Source organism: Ictidomys tridecemlineatus, unplaced genomic scaffold (genome assembly GCF_052094955.1).
Source record: "Ictidomys tridecemlineatus isolate mIctTri1 unplaced genomic scaffold, mIctTri1.hap1 Scaffold_42, whole genome shotgun sequence".
NCBI lineage: Eukaryota > Metazoa > Chordata > Mammalia > Rodentia > Sciuridae > Ictidomys > Ictidomys tridecemlineatus.
Window position 1 is genome coordinate 1,552,755 of NW_027522720.1, and position 21,248 is coordinate 1,574,002.

Consider the following 21,248-nt stretch of genomic DNA (forward strand, 5'->3'; position numbering starts at 1 on the left):
AAAACAAGGCATATGGACCATCAAAAAATCTGCCAGAAAGACACTCCTGGATTTCTGATCCACAGCCCTAACACCAGTCCTCAGAGTCTGACTGTACATGGAAGGACCACCTGGGGATGCAGTGAGTATCTCATTGCTCACAGATACCAACTTGGGTCATGCCATCCTGGGTACCCAGGGCTCCTGTGCCCCCTTGGCTGCCCCAGGTGAAAGAGGAAGAAGAGGAGTAGAATGAGGTGTCCACCTGAATACCTTAGTGGGTTTTGACTTTGTGTCCACTGCTGCAGCTCCATCCCGACAGGTCTGGGAGCACCTTACACTCCTCCCCTGGCAGGCAGGGCTCCATCTGACACCACCACCTCTGCAGGATGAAAGAGGCTATTGGGGCAGGAGGCAGGAGTGCAGCTCTAAGCTTTCTGCAAGCACAGCCATCAGTCAAGGGGGGGGTCTGTGAATGAGGTACACATTTCCACACACCCCTGGCATGGAGTCCCATGTTTCCCTTGTCCTCTGCCTACTCTGGGATGCCCAGAGAGGAAGAAATGTTGAGGCTTGGGGACATAGCCCTACCAACTTTAATCCTACAGGTCCCAGCATCTCACCAAAGATATTGAGGGGGAAAGGAGGCAGGTGAAGTTGTCTCTGAGGCAATCATGTCATTGGCACAGAGCTTGGTGTGTGTGAGCTACTATGCACCATGTGCAGAGGTCCACAGACCAGGAGGGCACAAGCTGGCATGCATGTGATCACACTGGGCATGGTTGCTCAGATGCCACTTAAGCTTGAGAGCAGAAGCCAGAGTGGGTAGGTAGGAAAGGGTGATGTGAAGGAATACAAGTGTTCATGTAAAGGCAGGGTTGAGAGTAGAGCATGTGGAAGAGGCTGGGGAGAGAGCAGTAGGTGAAAGGCTGTGTGTGACAGAAAGCCTAAAGTATGAGGGAACTAGTCTGTCGGTGTGGGCTGGGCAGTGAGGGACAGCACACAACAAGAGCTTTCCTTGTCTATAACACAGAGATAGTCATATCTACCCTCCTATCTCCCAGAGGGTGCCCCATCATTTGAGACTCTGATCATGAAAGCCCTGAGATGGGTATAAAATTGGATCCCCAGAAGATGAAATGGCCCAACAAGACCTCCTTATCTCTCTGCTCAGAGTCTCACTGACCAGGGCCTAGCTTCTCACTCACCATCCACACAGGAGGGCTTTGCCCGCACAGTGCCAGCCACCTGGCTGGAAAAGCAGGAGCATTTTACAGTCTGGGAGTGCTCCTCCATGTGGTATCTGTTGCAGCAGTGGTGAGAAGCGATCACCTCACAGGTGCCCTGCTTTACAAAGACTGATGGGGCCAGCCACATCAAATCAGGTCCCCAGCCCAGGCCTCCAGCCCTGCTCCCCTCCCACCCACCTGCTGGTCCTTGAGCCGCTTCTACCTGCTAGGGAGAAGGCCTTTCCTTCCTTCCTTTCTTGTTTGTGTGTTTTGGGTGGGAACTACTAGGGATTGAACCCAGGAGCCCTCTACCACTGAGCCGCACCCCCAGCCCTTTATATTTTATTGGGAGATGGGGTCTCACTCAGTTGCTGAGGCTGGCTTCAACTTGCCTCAGCCTCGGAAATCACTGAGATTACAGGTGTGCACCACTACACCTGGCTTGGGGAAGGTTATTTAAGAGATTTCCAGGGCTTTGGTTTTACGTCACTGATGGACCACATGCTCAGCAGCATCAAGTCCTCGGTTCGATCCCCAGCATCACACACAGAAAAAATCCAATGGCAGGGGAGAAAGACGCAGATGAAATCTTCCTGTTCCTCCCCAGTGAAGCCGCACTCATCACCCTTTGGCAGACCCTGGGTCTGAGCAGAAGAAAGCTGAAGCAGGCACCAGGTCCCGCCCCCATTTCCCTGCTTTCTCAGGGTGAGGGCAAGGGCCCCAGGGCTTATAGTGTGTGGGGAGGATCATCCACTTATATAGGCTTCAGCCATCCCAGAAGGAAAACCCCAGAATTAGGACAGGAGGCTAGACTTAAGCCCCCACCAGAGGGCCTCTCTCTCTGCAGAACACCTTCTGGCCTGGAAGGGACAGAGAACAGTGGGTCTTCCCAGGCATCATCCTGGTGGGGATTAGCAGAAGAGAGCAGTTGCCTGGGTGATGAACAAAGGAAGAGTCAGAACCCTGAAATCTATGGATTGTACTTTGCCTCCGAGATCTGCTCGCTGTGTGGAACAGGGTGGGGTGTTATCCAGTTTTCCAGTTGTGCTGGAAAACCTCCTTCCCAGTCCCTGCTGCCTCCCCTTAACCTGTGGCAGTTGGAGGCTGTGAGGAAGCAAAGGCCAGGAGGGTCCACAGCCACATCAAGCACAGTGCCAGCAGCCAGTGGCCTGAGTTCCAGTTCTGCATGGCCCTTTCACTCATCCTGTGGAGAGAAGGGCACACCTTGCATAGCTCCAGACAGGAGGGGCTCTCCTAGTGCCCAGCCCTTGTTGCTTCTCTGTGCTATGCCCTCTGGGAGGCAAGGGTGGGTAAGATGCCCATCTTGTCCCCAAGCAGCTCAAAGCCTGGCAGAAAGTCACTGTAGGGAGCAATGGATGCCACAGAGAACAGGGGAGCAGAAAGGGAGGACCTGAGGAGGAAGTGACATTTAAAAGGGGTCTTAGAGCTGGGCACAGTGGCACACTTGTAATCCCAGCTGCTTGCGAGTCTGAGGCAAGAGCATCCAGAGTTCAGAGCCAGCCTCAGCAAAAAGCGAGGTGCTAAGCAACTCAGTGAGACTCTGTCTCTAAATAAAGTACTAAATAGGGCTGGGGTTGTGGCTCAGTGGTTGAGTGCCCCTGAGTTCAATCCCTGGTATCCCCCCAAAATTAAAAAATGGGCTGTGGTGTGGGAGGAACAATCATGCTAACTCCCATTTTTTTCAGTTCTTAACCCAGACATGCTCTTGAATCCTTCATGACTATTCCAAAAACTAGGATAGTTATTACCTATTTTATAGATGAGCAAATGGAAACTCAAAAAGTCTGAACACAACCCAAACAGCCACCAATGAAGGACTGGCTAAATGCTTTGAAGAGAATCTGGGCAGTCTCTTCCAAACAGCTGTGGAAACACAATGGAAAATGCTTTATTTAATGATGCATGCAGTGATCTCCAATGATAATCCACTGTTAAGAGGGAGCAGCAACATGTGGGATGATGTGTATAAAACGTGTAAAAGAGAGAGATTATTTATACTGCTTGAATAGGCATAAACTAGCTCTGGAGCCACATGTGGTGGTCTGTACCTGTAAATCTCAGCAACTCTGGAGGCTGAGGCAGGATTGCAAGTTGGAGGTCAGCCAGGGCAACTTAGTGAGAGCTTGTCTCAAAATACAATAAAAAGGGCATGCACTTCGGAGGTCAGATAAGTCTGGCTGAAGATTCCTTAAATGGTGTGTCCTGCAGTGTCCTGTTAGCAGGTTCTATACCAGGCTCCGATGTCATTGGTGTAGGATCCATATTTTAATACTGTTCCTAAAATTTCATTTAATACCAAGATGTCTTTGACTTGATTTTATTCTTTGTAATTCTAGAAATGAGATTGTAGTTTAGCCATTACTGATATTTTTGAAAAAGGGATATGATTTTTTGCATAGTGCTTCAAAAGAGAAACAAGCTTCGGTTCTCAATGCTGACCTTTCTTTTTCAGGTACAAGTTTTCTAGCTCAGACAACTGAGAAGAACTATAGACCATTCTTGAGGCCTTGGTTACACGTTGATTTTCTATATTGCAGGCAGATTGGGCTGTGATGGGTGGTGTGCAGGCAGATACAGGATCTGACAACCTGGGAGGTTCTGTACTAAAATGTTACTTTGTATCAGTTTTATTACAACAAAATAAAGGACAATTTCAGAAAAAAATACTTAAAAATAAAAAGGGCCAAGGAAATAGCTGGCAATAGAGTAGCCCTGAGTTCAATCACTAATACCGCAAGCGTGTGTGCACACACATACATAAAACACCAAACCAAACCAAACCTCACCAAACAAAAATGTCAAAAAATTAGCTATGGAAAAAAACAGGAATAACATTGTTTGCCATTAAGAAGGAAAAGTGGTTGGCTGAGAAAGAAGATGATTTATTTTTCTACCAATTTCTTTTTTACTCCCTATTTATTTTTTTCTTTTTTGTACCAGGGATTGGACCCAGGGATACTTAACCATTGAGCCACATCCCCTGCCCCGCCCTTTTTATATTTATTTATTTATTTATTGTTTGTTTGATTTGAGAAAGGGTCTTGCTAAATTACTTAAGGCCTCCTTATGTTGCTGAGGATGACCTTGAACTTGCATCTTCCTGCCTCAGGGAGTTGCTGGGTTAACAGGTGTGCACCACCATACCCGGCTCTTTTTCATTGTTTGAGTTTCAAACCTGGGGAATGTAGTGGCCATTTAATTTAAACAATATTTAAATTTAAAAATGAAAATGAAAAATGGGGGTGGCAGGGGCCAGAACCCAGCAATCTTCCCTATGCCCACCTACCACCTTGCTTCTGAGCCAAACTCTCTTCCCCTTTCCTTATCTTCCTCCATCCTTGGTGGTTCAAACTCCCAAATCTGTTCCAGAGAGTCACTAGAAATGGAGGGAATTCCATCTGGGAAGTAGAGGTACACAAAGGCTGGGAGCTGCCCAGCCACAGATGGGGACAAAATCAGTCTCAGGAGGCATCAGGGTCTCAAGCTCAGGGATAGACCTGGGTCACTACCTCTGTTGCTCACCTAGCCCCTTGGGTCACTGCTGACCTCCCTCAAGTGCCAGCACAATTCTGAGAGTATTAGGGATCAACCAAATGCCAGGAACCTGCTGTCATCTTAGAATAAAATGCCCAATATCTGCCCACCCCTCACACTTCAAATCTTCAACTGTTTCTTCACTTACCTTTTGTTAGGATCTTTTAGATTCAGTCTGCTCATCTGCTGGTCTCAGACTCACTCCACCTGGACAAGTAGGAAAGATTTCAGTGAGTTGTGAGGTCCTGAGGGAGCCCGGGCCCTGGTCTGGTTGGGTAAAGGAAAGCTTGAGAGAAGGCAAGGGGGTGGGTTGGTCGGAGTCCAGTTATGAAGCTGTTCTAGGCAGGGGCAGAGTCTCTTCTTCTGGATTGGGAATGACCCTTACAGAGTCAGGATGAGCCTGGGACCAGTGGCCAGGGAGCTTCAATGTCACCAGAGTGAAGCAGTGGTGGGAGGGGTCTAAGAATCAGCATTGTCATCTCTCTGATCTTGGGACAGAGCTGAGGATCAGGGGAGGGTTCTAATCAGAATCTGCCAGATAGAGTCCTGCTGGGATAGACCTCTGGGGAGGATTCCCGATCCCTGAATCCTCTTTGCCTCTACCTCCAATGTCCCATGGCACTTGCTTCCTGGACTTACATACAGCTGGCTCAGTTCTGCCACTGTCACCTTCTTTCACCCCACAGAGCCAGAATGGGGGTTCAGCAGGTCTCTGAACTGCAGGCCACAGCTCCCCAACACCTTCTCCTAAGTACTCCTCCTTTTTCAGCCTCCTAAGGAGGCAGAAGTGAAACGCAGGATGGTGAGGCCCTGGAAGGAAGAGAACCCTCCCTCCTAGCTCCCAGCAACAAGGGACCTACAAAGGGGAATGAAGGTGTTCAGAGGAAGTGATGGCAATATCCTGGAGACAGTTAAGCTCCCACCTATCTGGATGTATCTCTTTCCTGAACAGATCTCTCCTCTCTCCGCCCCTATCAGGAAACCTCATTTCAACTATTAGAAATGCAGCTTCTCCCAGGTGAGGGGTGCTGGGGATTGAACCCAGGGCCTCAGGAATGCTAGACAAGGGCTCTACTACTGAGCTACATGCTCAGCCTGTCTCAGGTGATCTTGTTTCTGAGCTTACAGACCCTTCAATCCCACTCACCTGGTCTCTCTTATGAACCCCAAGATTCAAAAGACCTGGGGGAGGGGAGAGGACTGGGGCTAGAGGAAGCTGCAGAAAGCTTCTGGGAATGTTTCTTCAACTTCTATGCTCTACCTCAGTTTCCCAGCCTGTTTCCCCCCTGCTCCAACCCATGCTATAGTGAGACTGAGTGAGCAGCCTGCACACCAAGAAGGAGTTCAAGACGTGAACCACAAGAATCTCCAACCTTCCCCAACCTACCCTCACCCAACTCCAGTGTCCTTTCAGTCCTCAAAAATTCTGAGCACTCTCACAGGGACCTACCTGCCCCACAGCGGTGACCACTGTCCCACCTGCTGGCCTGAGGTCCGCGCTGCCTCTGAACCTGGGACCAAAACTCAGAGAGCAGACTACTGTTGGGTGCAGCCAGGTTGAATGCCCTCCAGTCCAGGGCTCTGTCTGCGTCCCTCACCAAGTTGCTGTGCCCCCAGGACAGCAGGGCTCTGGCCAAACTCGCATCACCTACGCGGCAGTGATGAGAGCCCTGGGCCCTGCTCTGATCAGTCGGACCCTCTCTGATTCTCCCGTCTGAAGGCTGGGGAGCGTGCTGCGGCCGCTGCAGCCTTGGCGCCGGTGCCGCCCCACTTCTCCAACCTGGGCCAGCACAGGACAGCGCGGGGCAATGGGCGGGCTGGTGGTCGAAGCCGGCCCGCAGAGGCCCCTGGCGACTCAAGACAGGAGGAGGGAGGGAAGAACTACTGGCCCCTATTGTCAGATAGGTAACCCAGAGGAAGTCCTCCCAAACCTGCAGGCCTCCTGACGCCTAGTTCTGTGGCTCAGGGGAAGGAGGTGATGCTCAGAGGTGAAGGGCGGAGGCAGGGTGGAGGTGGCGGTGGTGCGCTGGAAGTGAGGAGTCATTGCCTGGACCTGCAAGGTGTCTTGAGCTTTGAAGATTCCAGAACTGCATTGTCCGGTGGGGTAGTCGCTAGCCGCATTTTATTTAAATTTAAATCTAAACTCATTAAAATTTTACTTAGCACTCAAACGCTATTTAAAGTGTCCAGTAGCCACAAGAAACTAGGGACAAGTGTATTGGGCAGAGTAGATATAGAACATTCTCACGGTTGCACAAAGTTGTTCCCTGTCCTCCTTCTACTAGGGCTTGATCAAGGGGCCCTCTACTGGAGTTACATCCCTGGTCCTTTTTATTTTGAAAGGAGGTCTTTTTTTGAAGGGGATATATATGTATGTGTATATATATATATATATATATATATATATATATATATATATATATATATATATATAATTTGTTTTATACTTGACAGTAGGGTGTATAGATGAGGGCTGGCCTCAAACTTGTGATCATCCTGCCTCAGTATCTGGAATCAACAGGATTACAAACAATCACCATTAGACCCAGCTACAAAGTTCTTTTCAGTAGTCCTCTCCTAGATTGATATCTGGAAGGCAATATTTCTACCCCAGAAATGGTACCCTTAGTGACAGGCAGGAAGGCTATAATAGCCTGGTGAATGGTCACTATGGATGATGGGTGTGAGTCTCAACTTGGGAATCAAATTCTGGGACCCAGTGTCTGCATCAGAAAAAAAAATGTAATATAATTTCCACTGTAGATTTATTTATTTAGGTACTGGATATTGGACCTAAGGGTGCTTTACCACTGAGATACATCCCCAGTCCTTTTTAATTTTTTTTTACTTTGATACAGGGCCTCACTAAGTTGCTTAGAGCCTTGTTAAATTGGTGGGGCTGGCCTCCAACTTGCCATTTTCCTTCCAAGCCACTGGGATTACAGGCATGCACCACTATGCCTGGAAATAGTAAAATTCTTTGTAAGGTTATGTTTTGTATGTGAAAAGTACTAGGAAAATAAAGGCAAAGAGATTCTGTGAGTTTTTCTCTTCATATGAAGGACATACCTCTTACTGTAACAGGGCTCTGGGGTTGGGGTAATGTGGAGGGAAAAGGCAAGGAGGAAGAAATGGTAAGCAAACTATCCCTGAAACACCAAATAATAAAAATAATAGGCCCTGAACCCCTGCATGTGGACTGTGAAAAAGGGGCCTGCCTTGAGGCTCTCCAGTCCCCCTTTATGGCTAGACATTATCAGCCTGAACTAAGGAAAACATCCCACAGATTTGCTTCTTCCCATCCTGCTACCTTTCTCCTCTCACCTTCTGCCACCTTGGGATGGGTAGGGGCGATGACTGCATTACCAGGTCTGAAACAGTCTGAGGATGGAGGAGGTGCGATCGTGTCAGGAATGGGTGGGTGGCTCAGGGAGATGAAAGTCTTAGGGTCTGGGTAGGCTGGGGTGCTGTGCAACAAACCCATCTCCCTCTGAGAAATTGCTGCTGGACGAAGACAGAATGAGGTGGAGAAGAGATCAGGAACCATTGGGGCGGTTCCCGGGGTGGCCTAGAGCTAGGGGAAGTTCTGCCCCTCACAGTCCCAACCAGGCAGGGAGTCAATGGCCTCAAAGGACCAACAGGGGTAAGCACCGCCCACGCTGAGCCCTAGGGTCAGGGTCTGAGAGAGGCAGCGCCACAGCCGAGGGCGGGGCCAAGAAGCAGCAGGCTAAAACTGGTGCGCTCTGCGGTGGCTCACCTGGTGAGCTCTGGGGGTGCTTCACCTCTGCGCACCAAATCCCCAGACCTGCCCAGCATGACCTCCGCGCCACTGGCTGCAGCTACAGAAACGCCCAAGAGCCCTCCAGCGAGGCCAGGAAGCGAGAGCTGGGCGTCAGCGAAGACCTTAGAGGCTCCAGCGAGCTTCTCCAGACCGACCTTTCTGCAGCTGAGTCCTGGGGGCTGCGACGGCGCCGACGACCATGTGGGCTGGACGGGCTGGGCTGTGCAAAGCCCTCCGGACAGGGGCCGCCGCCTGCCCTGGAGCACTGGCTACACTGAGTGAACGCCCTCCCAGGGCACCCAAACCTGGATGGGACTACCACTTCTCCCCAACTCTGCATCCCCGCTCCAGGGAGGCGCCCCCCGTGTGGCGCTTGGAGCCGTGAACCCCCGTTTCCCGGGACCTTTGCTATCCTCTGGGCTTTGGGCACCACCCGCTCCGGGCCCTCTCTTCAATCCTGTGCAGCCTGAATCACCTTCCTCAAGACCTTGTAACTCGTTGATAACCCTCACTCTCTCCCCTCAAAACCCCGTTTTTTCCCAGAGCTGAGGGGGTGGGGGGGCTCTGCCAAGGATGAGTTGGCCAGGTCCTAATCGCAGCTCTGCAGGTTAAAGGCTAAGGAACTGCGGGGTGAGGGCGGTTGTTCAAAAAGGAGAGGAGTTCCTTCTAACCAGGGGATAGGGGTTGGAAAGACTATCAGCAGCTTCCAGCCCTAAAGCCCCAGTTCCCTGTCCCTCTTACGTTCCCCTCCCCCTCCACACCCAGAAATAGCCCAACACCAGAAGGCCGCCGGCCTCCCAGAGTGGGGGAGGGGGCAGCCTACTGCAGTGGGAGGGTACCATTTGGATTTCGTTCTCTGGGTAGACTTATTGGTGCAGCAGATAAAGGAAATAGACCCCTTGATCAGGACAGCGGGCGTGCTTCTAGGCTACATGGATTTTTTAAATGCATCTACCAGAAAAGCTAACCCTGAGGGAGATGGGGACACTGAGATCGCTGAGAAAGGTGGCTGGTGGTCTCATGTCCCCACCACCACCTCTTTTAACTTCCTACAAGGGAGAAGTTTGTGGTTAAGTGGATCCTTCCCAGTCCAGGTGGTCCTATACTCTTACTCTACTTTCAATTCCTCTTTCAGGATCTGGGCTGAAGCACTTCCTCACTACCAAACAGGCAGAAACTTTTGCTGGGTAGTTTTAGGGTGAGGGTGGGTGTGCACATGAGTTGTGGAATGCTGGGGACAAAGTACTGGGAGAACTGATTGACATTGGAGGTGGAATGTAGGGTCTTGGCGAGCAGAGAAGTAAAGCTTCTTACCCTCATCTTGCCTCTTCCAGCAGAACCTCTGAGGGAGCCTCTTTTGCCAAGTAAGGGGGGATCTGAGGCAGGCAGGTGCTACTGTCTACCTTTCTATGAAGTAGGGCCTGCCACCAAGACAGTATTCCTCGTCAGCTCTCCCTGCTCCTTTTCTCTCTGGTCTGGATACCAAGTGGCTGTGACCTTTCTCAGCTTGGCCAGCCGACAGGGGAGGATGTGTATATGTCTAAGGTGGGGGTTATTCCAGGACCTGGTCTGGTGTCCAACCTGATGTGGTCACTCTGGCCTGGCAGTGTCATCAACACTGGCAAGAGCCAGCACAATGAGGACCAGGCTTGCTGTGAAGTGGTGTATGTGGAAGGATGGAGGGGTGTTACAGGGGCCCCTAGGGAGCCTAGCCAAAGCCCAGTAAGACCTCACCCCTTCTCTTAGCCTCCAGAGACACAGACACTCGTCCTGAGGGATCCCAGGCATCTGGTTTTATTTCTGAAACTGGGAAGAACTGCCTCCTAACTCACTAGCTTTCTGTGTTTGCCACAGAACCCTTACGTGGCATTGATTCCTGCCATGTCAGATGAATGTTTACTTTTCTACTTCAAATGTAGATGTTCGTGTATTATGGATAATTTAATTAATTACTGATACTGATTTTTGCATCTTTTATCTTAAGAATTTGGCTTTTTTGAGGGTCTCCTTTCTTTTGACACATAGTGTGCCCTGGGTGAATAAGTGAATAAATCTAATTTGCCTGTAATGTCAACCTCTCTAATATTTATTGGATGCCTACAGTCTTGTTCTATACTATACTATACTATACTATACACACACACACACACACACACACACACACACACTCACTCACACATACACACACACACACACACACACACACACACACACAGATTTACTCTCCTTCAACTTTTTCCCCACCAGGGACTCAGCTTCTATTATTGGGGCCTGTTGGATGGACAGGCCAGTGGTGGAGCTGCCGAAATGGCCTCACGGCTCCTGCATCTCCACATCCGGGAGCAACTAAAGGACCTAGGAGAAACACTTCAAGACCACTCACCACCTCCCCTCTGCCTCCCATGCACCTCAGGGACCCCAGGTTCCTCTGATTCTACTCACTTGATTGGTCCTCAGTCCTGCTGGTCTTCACAGAAGGAAGTGACCCATGAAAGCCTGGTAGTAGGGGCCATTGAGAATGCCTTCTAGCTCATGGTGAGCGGGTGGCCCAGGACAAAGGCTGGCTAGGCAGACACTCTGGCCAACTCTGTGTGAGAGCCAGGTGGCCTCAGGGACTGACCCTGAGAACCCACAACACTATTGAGAGCCAGAGCAGAGTTTGGTTTTGAGGGGAGGCAGAAGGAGTAGTTACCCCCATGTGTTTCACTATTTTTCCAGTTGTGGTTTGGCTGTGCCAGATGATTTCTGCAGATGGGAGTGGGGAGGGTGACTCGGTGTCTGCAAACTCTTCTTTTACTCTCCTCCCTCTTGACCCTTCCTCACTTGACAGGATGAGCAGATGGCTTGGGAGCAGGAGTGTCATGGCCAACAAGTAGAGGGGGGCTGCTGTGCACTGGTTGTGGTGTACCTGCTAGGCAAGGTGTATGTGGTCAATGCAGGTGACAGCAGGTATGAAGGAGAAGGGCTTTAAAAGTGGCTACAAGGAGCCATACACTCTAGGATGGAGGGATAGAAGAGTGAGGTGGTGGGGTTCAAAGTCAAATATTGAACTTGGCATGGTGGCACATGCCTGTAATCCCAGAAACTCAGGAGGCTGAGGCAGAAGGATCACAAGCTCAAGATCAACCTCAGAACTTTAGTGAGACCCTATAATAAATTGGGTCTCAAAATAAAATCAAAATGGCTGGGGATATAGCTCAGTGGTAAAGCTGCCCTGGGTTCAATCCCCTGTACTGTAAAAAAAATAAAATAAAATATTTAAAGAAACCCTAAAGATTGAAGGAGCTTGGAGGACCACAGATATAAAGAAAGGCCTTATATATCCACAAGGAGAGGAAAGATGGAGTCCTGGGTAAGAAATCCTAAGCAGAAGGCCTGGTCCCTCTGGAATTATCCATGAAGGGGGCTGAGGAGAGCCAGGCCTTTTCTGTCTCTGGGCAGGGCCATCATTGTCCGGAATGGTGAAATCATTCCAATGTTTAGGAGTCTACCCCAGAGACTGAGCGCCAGCATCTTCAGCTGCTTGTAAGTAGAAAACAAACTTCCCACCCACATCGTTTACTGGTTCTTGTGCCTCTCTGCACTCTTGTCCCTGAGAACATCCCCCCAACCCTACCCTCTCTCTGTCTCTGTCTCTGTCTCTCTCTCTCTCTCTCTCTCTCACACACACACACACACACACACACACCACCACCACCACCACCACCACCACCATCAAACACAGAACACTCCCTACTGGAAGCTTCTTGGGAAGGCGGCTGTGTGGGCTCTTGAGTGCAGGGCTGTGCCCAGGGGATAATGCTACAGGAAGGAGTCTGAGATGGTTTGCAGCACCCACCGTGGCCCCAGCTGAGGAAGGAAGTAAAATCAGAGGTGGGGGGAGGGAACAGAAAAGGCCCCTGGGCTCTGGAACTGGACTGCCTGGATACTGAATCCTGGTTTGTTGTTCTCTGCTAATTATGTGACCTTTGACAATTCCTTAACCTCTCTGTGCAGTAATAGTTCCTGCCCCATGGGTTGTTTTGAAGAGTAACTGAGTTAATGTGTGTATCAGAATAGTGTGTAGCATGTGGACCTTTACTTAAAGGTCTGCTATAATAAATATCATCACAGGTGGCACACCTGTGATTCCTGCAACTCAGGAGCCCGAGGCAGGAAGAGCATAAGTTCAATGACAGCCTCAAAAAATTAGCAAGACCCTGTCTCAGAATAAAAATTAAAAAGGGCTGGGGATGTAGCTCAGTGGTAAAGCACCCCTCAGTTTAATCCCCATTAGTGCAAAAGAAGAAAAAAATTAACACTATCTATATATTGTACTAGGGTACGCTGTGAGTGTAACACCCTCTGGCCCTTTGCTCTGTCTGGCCATTCTCAACCCCAGGGCTTCCTGAAACCAGAGCTGCTGGGTGGTGAATTCACCCACCTTGAGTTCCCCTGCAGAGCTCAGCCCAAGGAGCTGGGGCAGAGGATGCTCTACCGGGACCAGAACATGACTGGCTGGTAACACTTCCCTCAGAGCTGGGTCGTTCCCATGGCAACCCAACCAGTCCCTCACCAGTAGCAAAGTGGAAGCTGAAGGCTGGGCCAGGCTGGGAGTTGGGGGATGGGGCCGTTCTAAGGGGTATGTGTGTGGGTGTCCAGCTCCTAGAAGAGAGGAGGCTTTGATGCCTAGGTGATGCCTCTACTCCCCCCCTCCCCAGAGCCTACAAAAAGATCCAGTTGGAGGACCTCAGGTTTCCTCTGGTCTGTGGGGAGGGCAAAAAGTTAAAATCCACGGTAGAGGTGGGAGAGGGCAGGAGGACCCACCACAATTTGTCTAGGGAGGTTGAGGTTCTACCTGAGGTTAGGTGTGCGAGGGCTGTGTGGTTTCAGAGAGCCTGGCAGAGGTCTAAATAGCTTTCCCCTTCCATGTTTCCCTCAGGCCTGAGTGATGGCCACTATTGGGGTAACCTGGGGATTGGGAGACCACAACCTTAATGTCTGCAGATCCACCCTGCCCATAAAGCCTTTCCTCTCCTGCTTCCCTGAGGTGAGCTGTATGGGGGCCTCCTTAACTATACCTTCCCTCCTCTGTGGGTCTCAAGCTGGCTTTCATCCAGGGTCCTTTTATCCCCAAGCTTCCTGTCCAGCAAACTCCACACCTCAATCCTCCCTATACTCTTTCCCCACCAGGTTCGAGTATATGACCTGACACAGTATGAGCACTTCCCAGACGATTTGCTAGTCCTGGGAACAGATGACCTATGGGATGTCACCAATGATTGTGAGGTAGCTGCCACTGTGGACAGGGTGCTGTAGGCCTAAGAACCCAATGACCCCAGCAGGTAGGGGTTGCATGACATAATGGTAAGGGGATGGCACTGGCAAAGGAAAGGGCAAACGGAAGCAATGCTTGAGGACCCCATGTGGGCTTCTGTGTCTATATTACCATATACATGAATCTGCACATGTTCTCCTGGCAGGTATACAGCTCTGGCCCAAGCTCTGGTCCTGGGGGCACGGGGCATCCCCCAGGAACATGGCTGGCATCTCCCTAACAACAAGCTGAATTCTGGGGATGACATCTCAGTCTTTGTCATCCCCCTAGGAAGGCCAGGCAGTTACTCCTGAGGGGATCAGCCCATCCCTCCCACCACCACCCAGCCTCTCCATGCTTACCCCTCTCTCAGCCCAGATTCTGCAGTTGTCTTCCTTTAGTGGCAGTTTAACCCAAAAAGGGATATCCAGTAGACCCAGAATTACAGCTTTTGGCAAATAAACCTGGTGGATAAAGGTGAGTGTCTTCATTTGCTTTAATTAGAAACTAAAAGTTAAGGAAAAGTTCTGTGCTGTGGTGGAAAGGACATCAGGACAGCCCCCCCCAAAATGAATTTTTTTCCAAGTTCTTCTTTCTGCCCTCTCCTCTCCTCAATCCACTCACTTGCCCTAAGTGTTCTCAGACACTTCTGTATCTTCATCCATCTGCTGATGTTTCTTCCAAATTGGGCTCTCTTCCCAAATCTTTCCTGAGCTTTAGATTCATACATACCAATCATCTCCCAAACATTTCCGTGAAAACCCACTGACACTTCACCTCAACACACCTCAATCCGCTATTTTCCCCACAGCATGTTACTTCTCCTACTTCGTCTTCTCAAAGAGCATCAGCTTGGCTGCTCAAATTAGAAATATTGGAGTTGGTAACCCTTTAATTTCCTCTTCATCATGCTAATCATCACTAAGTACCATCATGTGCTATATGATGTCAATGAGCTGCATTTATGATGGTATACACCATATAGCCTTGGTGTGTAGTAGGCTATGCCTTCTCAGTTTGTGTAAGTACACTTTATGATGTTTACACAACAATAAAATTGCCTAATGATGCATTTTTTATATCCCCATCATTAAATGATGCATGACTGTATTGTTGAATATATACATTTATGTATCCGTGTGTGTGTGTACCTTTTCCCACATATCTTCACTCCCACTGTCACCTTCTTATTTTTTCATTATATTAGTTTCCTAACTCTAGCAGCTCCTTGCTGTACCTGAGAAAAATTCACAGTCAACTCCTAGACATGGCATATAAGGACCTTCATGGTCTGTCTCTGTTTCCTTCTCCAGCCTCATCTTCCATCACCATCACTGTCTTCTGGGGAGTTCCCATGACTCTGTAGGCCTGCAGTACCTTCAATTTGTTATTTAAAATATACACATCAACCTAATTTGAATACTTTATTTGTTCTTCAGGGCTGGGCATCCCATAGCTAATGCATTCTCTCCACCCCCCAACAGCAAATGCCTCCTGTATGGCCGCCTGCAAGAGTTGTCCATAGGGAATGGCAATTAAGAGCAAGGTCTCTAGAGTCCATTGGTTTGAATTCTAGGACCAGACCCAACATCAATTCTGTAATCTCTCTGAGCCCCCATTTGTTTTCTCAGTAAAATGGAGATAACACTACTAGGCCATCAGGTTATTGTGAGGACTGAAATAGTTAATGGGTATAGAGTCAGGTTCCCCAAGCGTTAGATATCTTGAGATTGTCTGTAGTCCTCATTTAGACTATAAATTATTTGAAGGCATAAATCAATCTTCAGCACATAGCTCTCACTTCATACTGAGTGAACTATTGAGTGGATTAAGAGGCCTGGGGACCAAACTGCTCTTGAGCTCAGTTTTCTCATTTACCAAATGCGTTGGCTGTACTTCAGATCTTTAAAGTCTGTAATACTTCTAACATGCATCCATTCGGCAAATATTTCTTGAAAACCAATCATGGGACACACACTGTGCTAGACGAGAGGAAGGGAAGACTGGAGGAGCACGGTAGTCATCAGAAGACAGCACCAGCATTGTAGTCACACAGGACTGACTGTATGAATTCTTGCTATCAGAAATCTCAAACATTTGCTAAGCTGCGTCTTCAAATCTCAGTTTCCTTACAGGCAAAAGGAGATGGGTATACTTCCCCCGAAAGGATTGTGACAAGTATTTAAAAGGTTGAGTTATGTAGTTCCTAGAATATACAAGTCAATAAAATGTTGATAGATTTCCTCCTTCTTTGTCCACCTCCTCAGTCATTTTTACAAGAAAGATCTACATGTAGGTAAATATGGTATGTAACACATCATACGGGGCTAAGCGTCACTAACGGCACAATAATACAATAGTTGTGGGAACTGTATTCCTGGTTGAGGATCCAGAAGCACTTCCAAGAGTAGTACCCTTGGAGAAGTAGGTAGGAATTGGACTCAGGGAAATTCCAGGCAGTGGAAGGAAGGGGATATGAGGCAGAACGGTGGTCTGGGTCTGCAGGTCCCAGAAGGTCCGCAAGGATTCTAGTGGCAGAGAGTGGTCTTCTGCACACACCATGGCCCACTCCATCGCCCGCGCTGGCACCCGGGTTTCCCAGTCCTGCCTCCCGAGAGCGCCCAGGTGGGGCAGGAGCGGGTGCTGTTTGGCCGCGGGAGGGCACCAGCGGCCCTTCCTGACGCCACCCCGAGCGCCTCTCAACTTTCTCAACTTTCTCTACGCCTATCTGCCCCTAGGGGCTGGAATGCTGGGCAGAGGCCCCTCCGGGGTTCCACCTGCTCTGGTCACCGCCCACTCCTCTGCGGTCCTGGCAGCTCAGAGCGACTCTCCTTCCAGCCTCTCACCCAGCCCGGGGCAGGTGCCCCCCAATCCTCGCGCCGCAGCGGAGGCGACCCTTGGCCGCCTGGGGCTGGGCCAGAGGCCAGCCGAGCCAAGGACTGAAGGGGGGCGGGGGCGGGGCCCGGCCCCTAGGGTCAGTCTCAGCCTCCTGCAATGGCCACGCAACTCAAGAGGCAACCGAGCGGAAGGTACAGGGGTCCGGGCAGGGGGAGAAGGGCGTCCCAGTTCCCGGGAGAACACTTTCCTCCTCTCCACTCGCTGGGAGCTCGGGCGGGTCCGGCGAGGGGTTTTGGCCGGTTCCCTCCCCTTGGACGTGGTGTCCGGGCTGCGCTGGGGTCTGGCCTGCTGGGCTCCTCCCCGGACTGCAGCAAGGGGCCCCAGGAGCGGCCTGGCAGCGGCTCTCTCCTGCTGAAGCCCTGATAGGAGCCCTTTCCCTTCCCTCCGGGTTTCCCCTAGCCTCCCCCGCGGAACAGGGGAGAGGCCTTGATGTCCCTAGGCGAGGGAACCCAGCCCAGACGCCCTGGCTAGCCCCAGGCTAGACGGCCCAGCGCGGACCTGGCCTGGGGTGCTGGGCATGGGCTGGGAGTTCTCCCAGGCCCGGAAGGTGGAATGGCGTGAATAAGGGCATGGTGTGACCCTTGGGGGCTGCTACTGTTGGGGGAGGTTGGACACTGCCCTCGACAGTCCTTGGAAACTGCTTGGGGCATGGGGTAGGGGAGACCGGGAAGGATCCAGCCCGTGTGTGTTCGTGTGTTCGTTCATGCAAGTGTGTGAAGGAATCTACCCTCCACACTCCCCAGCTAGGCTAAAGATTTATTTTAGGGGTGTCGGCTGGGGAGCCCGGGGCACAGAGTTCTCTCAGTTCTGGCTTTAAAGTTGAGGAAGAGGTGTCAACTGAAGAGTGAGTCTTTCCCAAACTTCAGGGGAAGTGATCCAGGTAAAAGGCCCACTGGATCTGCGGGAAAATCAAGAGAATGAGCTAGGTGTCCCACATATCTTGTCTCAGGGGAGGTGCCACAAGTTCCAGGCTCCGTTCCAGCTACACTTCAGTCTCTGCAGGGGTTTGGTTGCTCCTTTTAGGGTCAGTGGGGCAGTTCCTCTGGGGTTTCCTCTCACAGGGAACTATTATTCATGCTATCTTGGCCTTGGGCCTTGTGTCCTGGCTTGGCCTGGGCTGCTTGCTCTTCTGGCCCAACCAGAGCCTGGAGGGAAAGTCTTCTGAGCTGGGGGTTCCAGGTCACTTAATTCATGTCCTTGTCCTGAAGTTCTGGCCTCTGCCTCCCACCATCTGGTGCCCGTTGCCTTGCTGGGGGATGGCAGTGGCGCACTCTTGCCTAAGTGACTGGTAGATCAGTAGTGATTGTTCTCTATCTGCACTGCCTGGGTTGGAGTTACCCCAGCCCGTGTTTACACAGCTGCATAAGTTGAACTAATGGGAGTAGGTGGGGGAGTTGGAAGAAATCCTAGTGTCAGTCACCTGGGTAGACTTCAATGAACCCCTGTTTGGAAAGGGATGTGCTGACAGGGAAGATGTGCCCTGCCATCTGCACTAAACTGCACTTTTAGAAAACCTGGATGTATTCACGTGTGGTGGTACATGCCCATCATGCCAGCTACTCAGGAGGCTGAAGCAGGAAGATTGATCACAAGTTTGAGGTCAGTGTGGGCAACTTATCCAGACCCTATCTAAAATAAAAAGGGCTGGAGTGTGGCTTATTGGTAGAGTACTTGCCCAGCATGCATGAGGCTCTGATTTAATCCCCAGTACCCCAAAGAAAACCTGGATATATCCTCTGGTTCTACCACATACTCACTGTGTAATCAGGGCCAAGTCCCTTTGCTTCTGGGTTTAAACTCCCCACCACCACAAAATGGTGATGATGGCATGACTTACCCCAAAGGAATGTGAGAATTAAAGTGGTATTCATGATAGCAATTCATCTGAGATCACAAAAATCAAACACATTTTAGTGATTTTTGTGGGAGAGGGGTTACTAGGGGTTGAACCCAGCAGCACTTTGCCATTGAACTACATCCCCAGCCCTTTTTACTTTTTTAAACAAATTGAATCAGCATCTTGTTAAGTTCCCCAGGATGGCCTTGAACTTGGCGATTTTTCTGCCTCAGCCTCCCACAATGCTGGTTTATAGGTATGCAGCAGTACACCCAGTTTACATCTTAGAACTTTAAAGAAAAACTCAATTGAGTTTTTTATGACTGTGATTAATATGGTGCCTTGCACACAGCAGGACTAGTGGTTTGAGAGGATCTCTGGGTAGTAGGTTGGGGCCCTTGGGGTCAGCTATGTATTGCCCGTTTGTCAGGTGGAGCTGGCTTTGTGGGACACAGCAGGGCAAGAAGACTATAAATGCCTTCGGCCTCTCTCCTATCTGGACACAGATGTCATCCTCATGTGTTTCTCCATTGACAGCCCCGACAGCCTGGGTGAGGACTTTGGAGAGAGCGGGTGGAGACGCTTTGGAGTCAGCCATCTTCAGAGGCTGTGGGGATGGAGTCACAAGGGCTGCACAGGCTCTGCTGGCTCCTTTGTTGTGGTATCTCCAGTGTTTGGAAGGGCTTGGGGGAGGATATGCTACAAGGGACCGGGTTTTGAGGTATGAAGGAGACCATCAGCCTCAGACTGCTATGGGAAGGAAGACCAGTGCCCACATGCTTAAACTGAGGAAACTGTTGGGACATGTCTGTACAGAAAACATACCTGAGAAGTGGACCCTGGAGGTGAAGCACTTCTGCCCCAATGCGCTCATCATCCTAGTGGGGAATAAGAAGGACTTGAGGCAAGATGAGCATATCAGGAGAGAGCTGGCCAAGATGAAGCAGGTGGTGAGGCTGCCTGATGGGGAACCCTGGGGAGGAAGGTGCCCTCTGAGGGGTTGCAATCTGAGGCAGAAAGGAGCTCTCTCTTCAGCCAACTGTCCTGTGTTAAGCAGTCATAGTGATATCTACCTCCTCCTCTCCCATGTGTGTGCCCTGCTAAGAACCAGAAGGAACCTCAGTATCAAATCAGATGATCATAGAATGAAGTGACTTGTCCAAGGTCACTTGGCATTTTAATTTATTCCAGTTTATTATTCTGTCTTTGGAATTGGGGCTACTAAGATGAATAAGGAAGTCCTTGTCCATGGGGAGACAGCTTATGTTTCACTTAGGGTATGCAGACTGTGCCATCAGTGTACCTGGGGAGGAAGGGCATCATCAATGGCTGAAGAAAGGCTTAGAGGGTGAGGGAGCTGGCTTATTCAGGGTCTCACTAAGTGGCCCACTGATCAGAGGAAGAGTTTATTACATGAAGCTGCCAGGGTATGGAATAGAGACTATCTTGAGAGGATAATTATATAAGGCAAGGTTTTAAACTGGGGACAGCAGGCAGAGGATGGGTTGGGGGGATGATGGAGAAGGTAGTCATTTAGGAGGTAGCTGACGCACATTCAGGCAAAACATATGTGGACCATAGAGTCTGCAACTAGGTGGGAGAGGAGGGGCTAGTCTGGGGATAACTTTTAATGTAAACATGAGGTTTAGATCCATGCCTGGGGCAGCCGGGGCCTGGATGCTTTGTAAGCTCAAGGCTGAAGGAGGTATTTGTTATGGGTGATGTGGTGTGAGGTGCACTTAGCCAACAGCTTCCTCTGCCTTATCTTCTGTCTTCTCAGGAACTCATCGGATCTGAGGAAGGCCAGGATATGGCAAATCATATCAGTGCCTTGAGTGCTCTGCCAAAATCTATGAGGGATTGCGGGAGGTTTTCAAGATGGCCACTCAAGCTGGCCTCCAGGTCCTCAAGAATAAGTGCCAGAGGGGCTGTCCCATTCTCTGAGATCCCCACGGCTCCTGATGCCCTTTTCCTTCACAGTGGCTTAGGGATCACCCACCTGCCCTTGAGCTCCACCCTTAGGACTCCATGCTGAAGGCTCCTTTTTCCAGTTTCCTCATGCCCAGGATTGCTTCGTTTCCCTAGCCCCCAGAGTGGTGGCAGGCCTGCTCTCCCTCCCTGTCCTCTGGGAGCTGGGCCTGTGGCCTGCCCTTCTTGAGCAGTGCCTCTCCCTGCTGCCTTGGTCCAGGGGTAGGGCTCTTGCTCCCTTTGGCCCTCCCCAGAGGATGGTCACACACCGGCACTTTATATACTTCTGGCTCAGAGGAGCATTTCTAGGGTAGGTGGATTGGGGTTTCTCCTTTGGGCAGGGGCCTTGTCTCTGACTGAACTTGTTGGGGGTCATGAATAAAGGCCACAGGTTCCAACACGTGTGTGGCAGCTTCCTATTTCCTTTGTCTGGTTCCTATCTTGGCTACAAGCCCAGAGTCCCATCTCTCTCTTCATTTCCAAGTTGCTTGCCAGACTGGCTCCCTGTTGGCAAAGGCAGGACTATGGTGGAAGGGTGGAGTCTTGGAGCAGAGATGAGGTCATGCCTGGCTTAGCCTGGGGGGTAGGTGAGGGGCATGGTCTCTAGTCTGGACTAAATTTAGTAACTGGTGGGTGGCTTCCCACTGAGTTTCCTCCCCTGGACATGGAGGCTGTGAGGAGATGTGGCCCTGGACAGGGTGTGAC

General features: G+C 50.4%; 1 protein-coding gene and 2 pseudogenes across 2 annotated transcripts; 2 read left to right on the forward strand and 1 right to left on the reverse strand.

Moving 5' to 3' along the window:
- Nucleotides 1-253: 253 nt before the first annotated feature.
- On the reverse strand, nt 254-2,411 carry LOC144373541 (chemokine-like protein TAFA-3). The gene is made up of 3 exons (XM_078036584.1): nt 2,297-2,411; nt 1,188-1,337; nt 254-378 (listed from the first exon to the last, which is right to left on the reverse strand). The coding sequence occupies exons 1-3, from the start codon at nt 2,409-2,411 to the stop codon at nt 254-256; spliced, it is 390 nt and encodes a 129-aa protein (XP_077892710.1).
- A 5,972-nt stretch (nt 2,412-8,383) lies between these two features.
- On the forward strand, nt 8,384-14,154 carry LOC144364681 (protein phosphatase 1J-like; annotated as a pseudogene).
- Nucleotides 14,155-16,400: 2,246 nt separating this feature from the next.
- LOC144373542 (rho-related GTP-binding protein RhoC-like) lies at nt 16,401-20,941 on the forward strand (annotated as a pseudogene). The gene is made up of 5 exons (XR_013433177.1): nt 16,401-16,433; nt 16,579-16,869; nt 19,006-19,126; nt 19,392-19,522; nt 20,356-20,941. The product of XR_013433177.1 is annotated as a rho-related GTP-binding protein RhoC-like (transcript).
- The last annotated feature ends 307 nt before the right edge of the window (nt 20,942-21,248 follow it).

What these genes read in the sequence shown, in the direction of transcription:
- LOC144373541 (XM_078036584.1), bottom strand. Translation starts at nt 2,411, where the DNA reads ATGAGTGAAAGGGCCATGCAGAACTGGAACTCAGGCCACTGGCTGCTG. An exon ending in ACAGCCTCCAACTGCCACAG is followed by an intron (nt 1,338 to 2,296) that starts GTTAAGGGGAGG and finishes TGGCCCCATCAG; the next exon opens with TCTTTGTAAAGCAGGGCACC. An exon ending in AAAGCCCTCCTGTGTGGATG is followed by an intron (nt 379 to 1,187) that starts GTGAGTGAGAAG and finishes CTGCCCCAATAG; the next exon opens with CCTCTTTCATCCTGCAGAGG.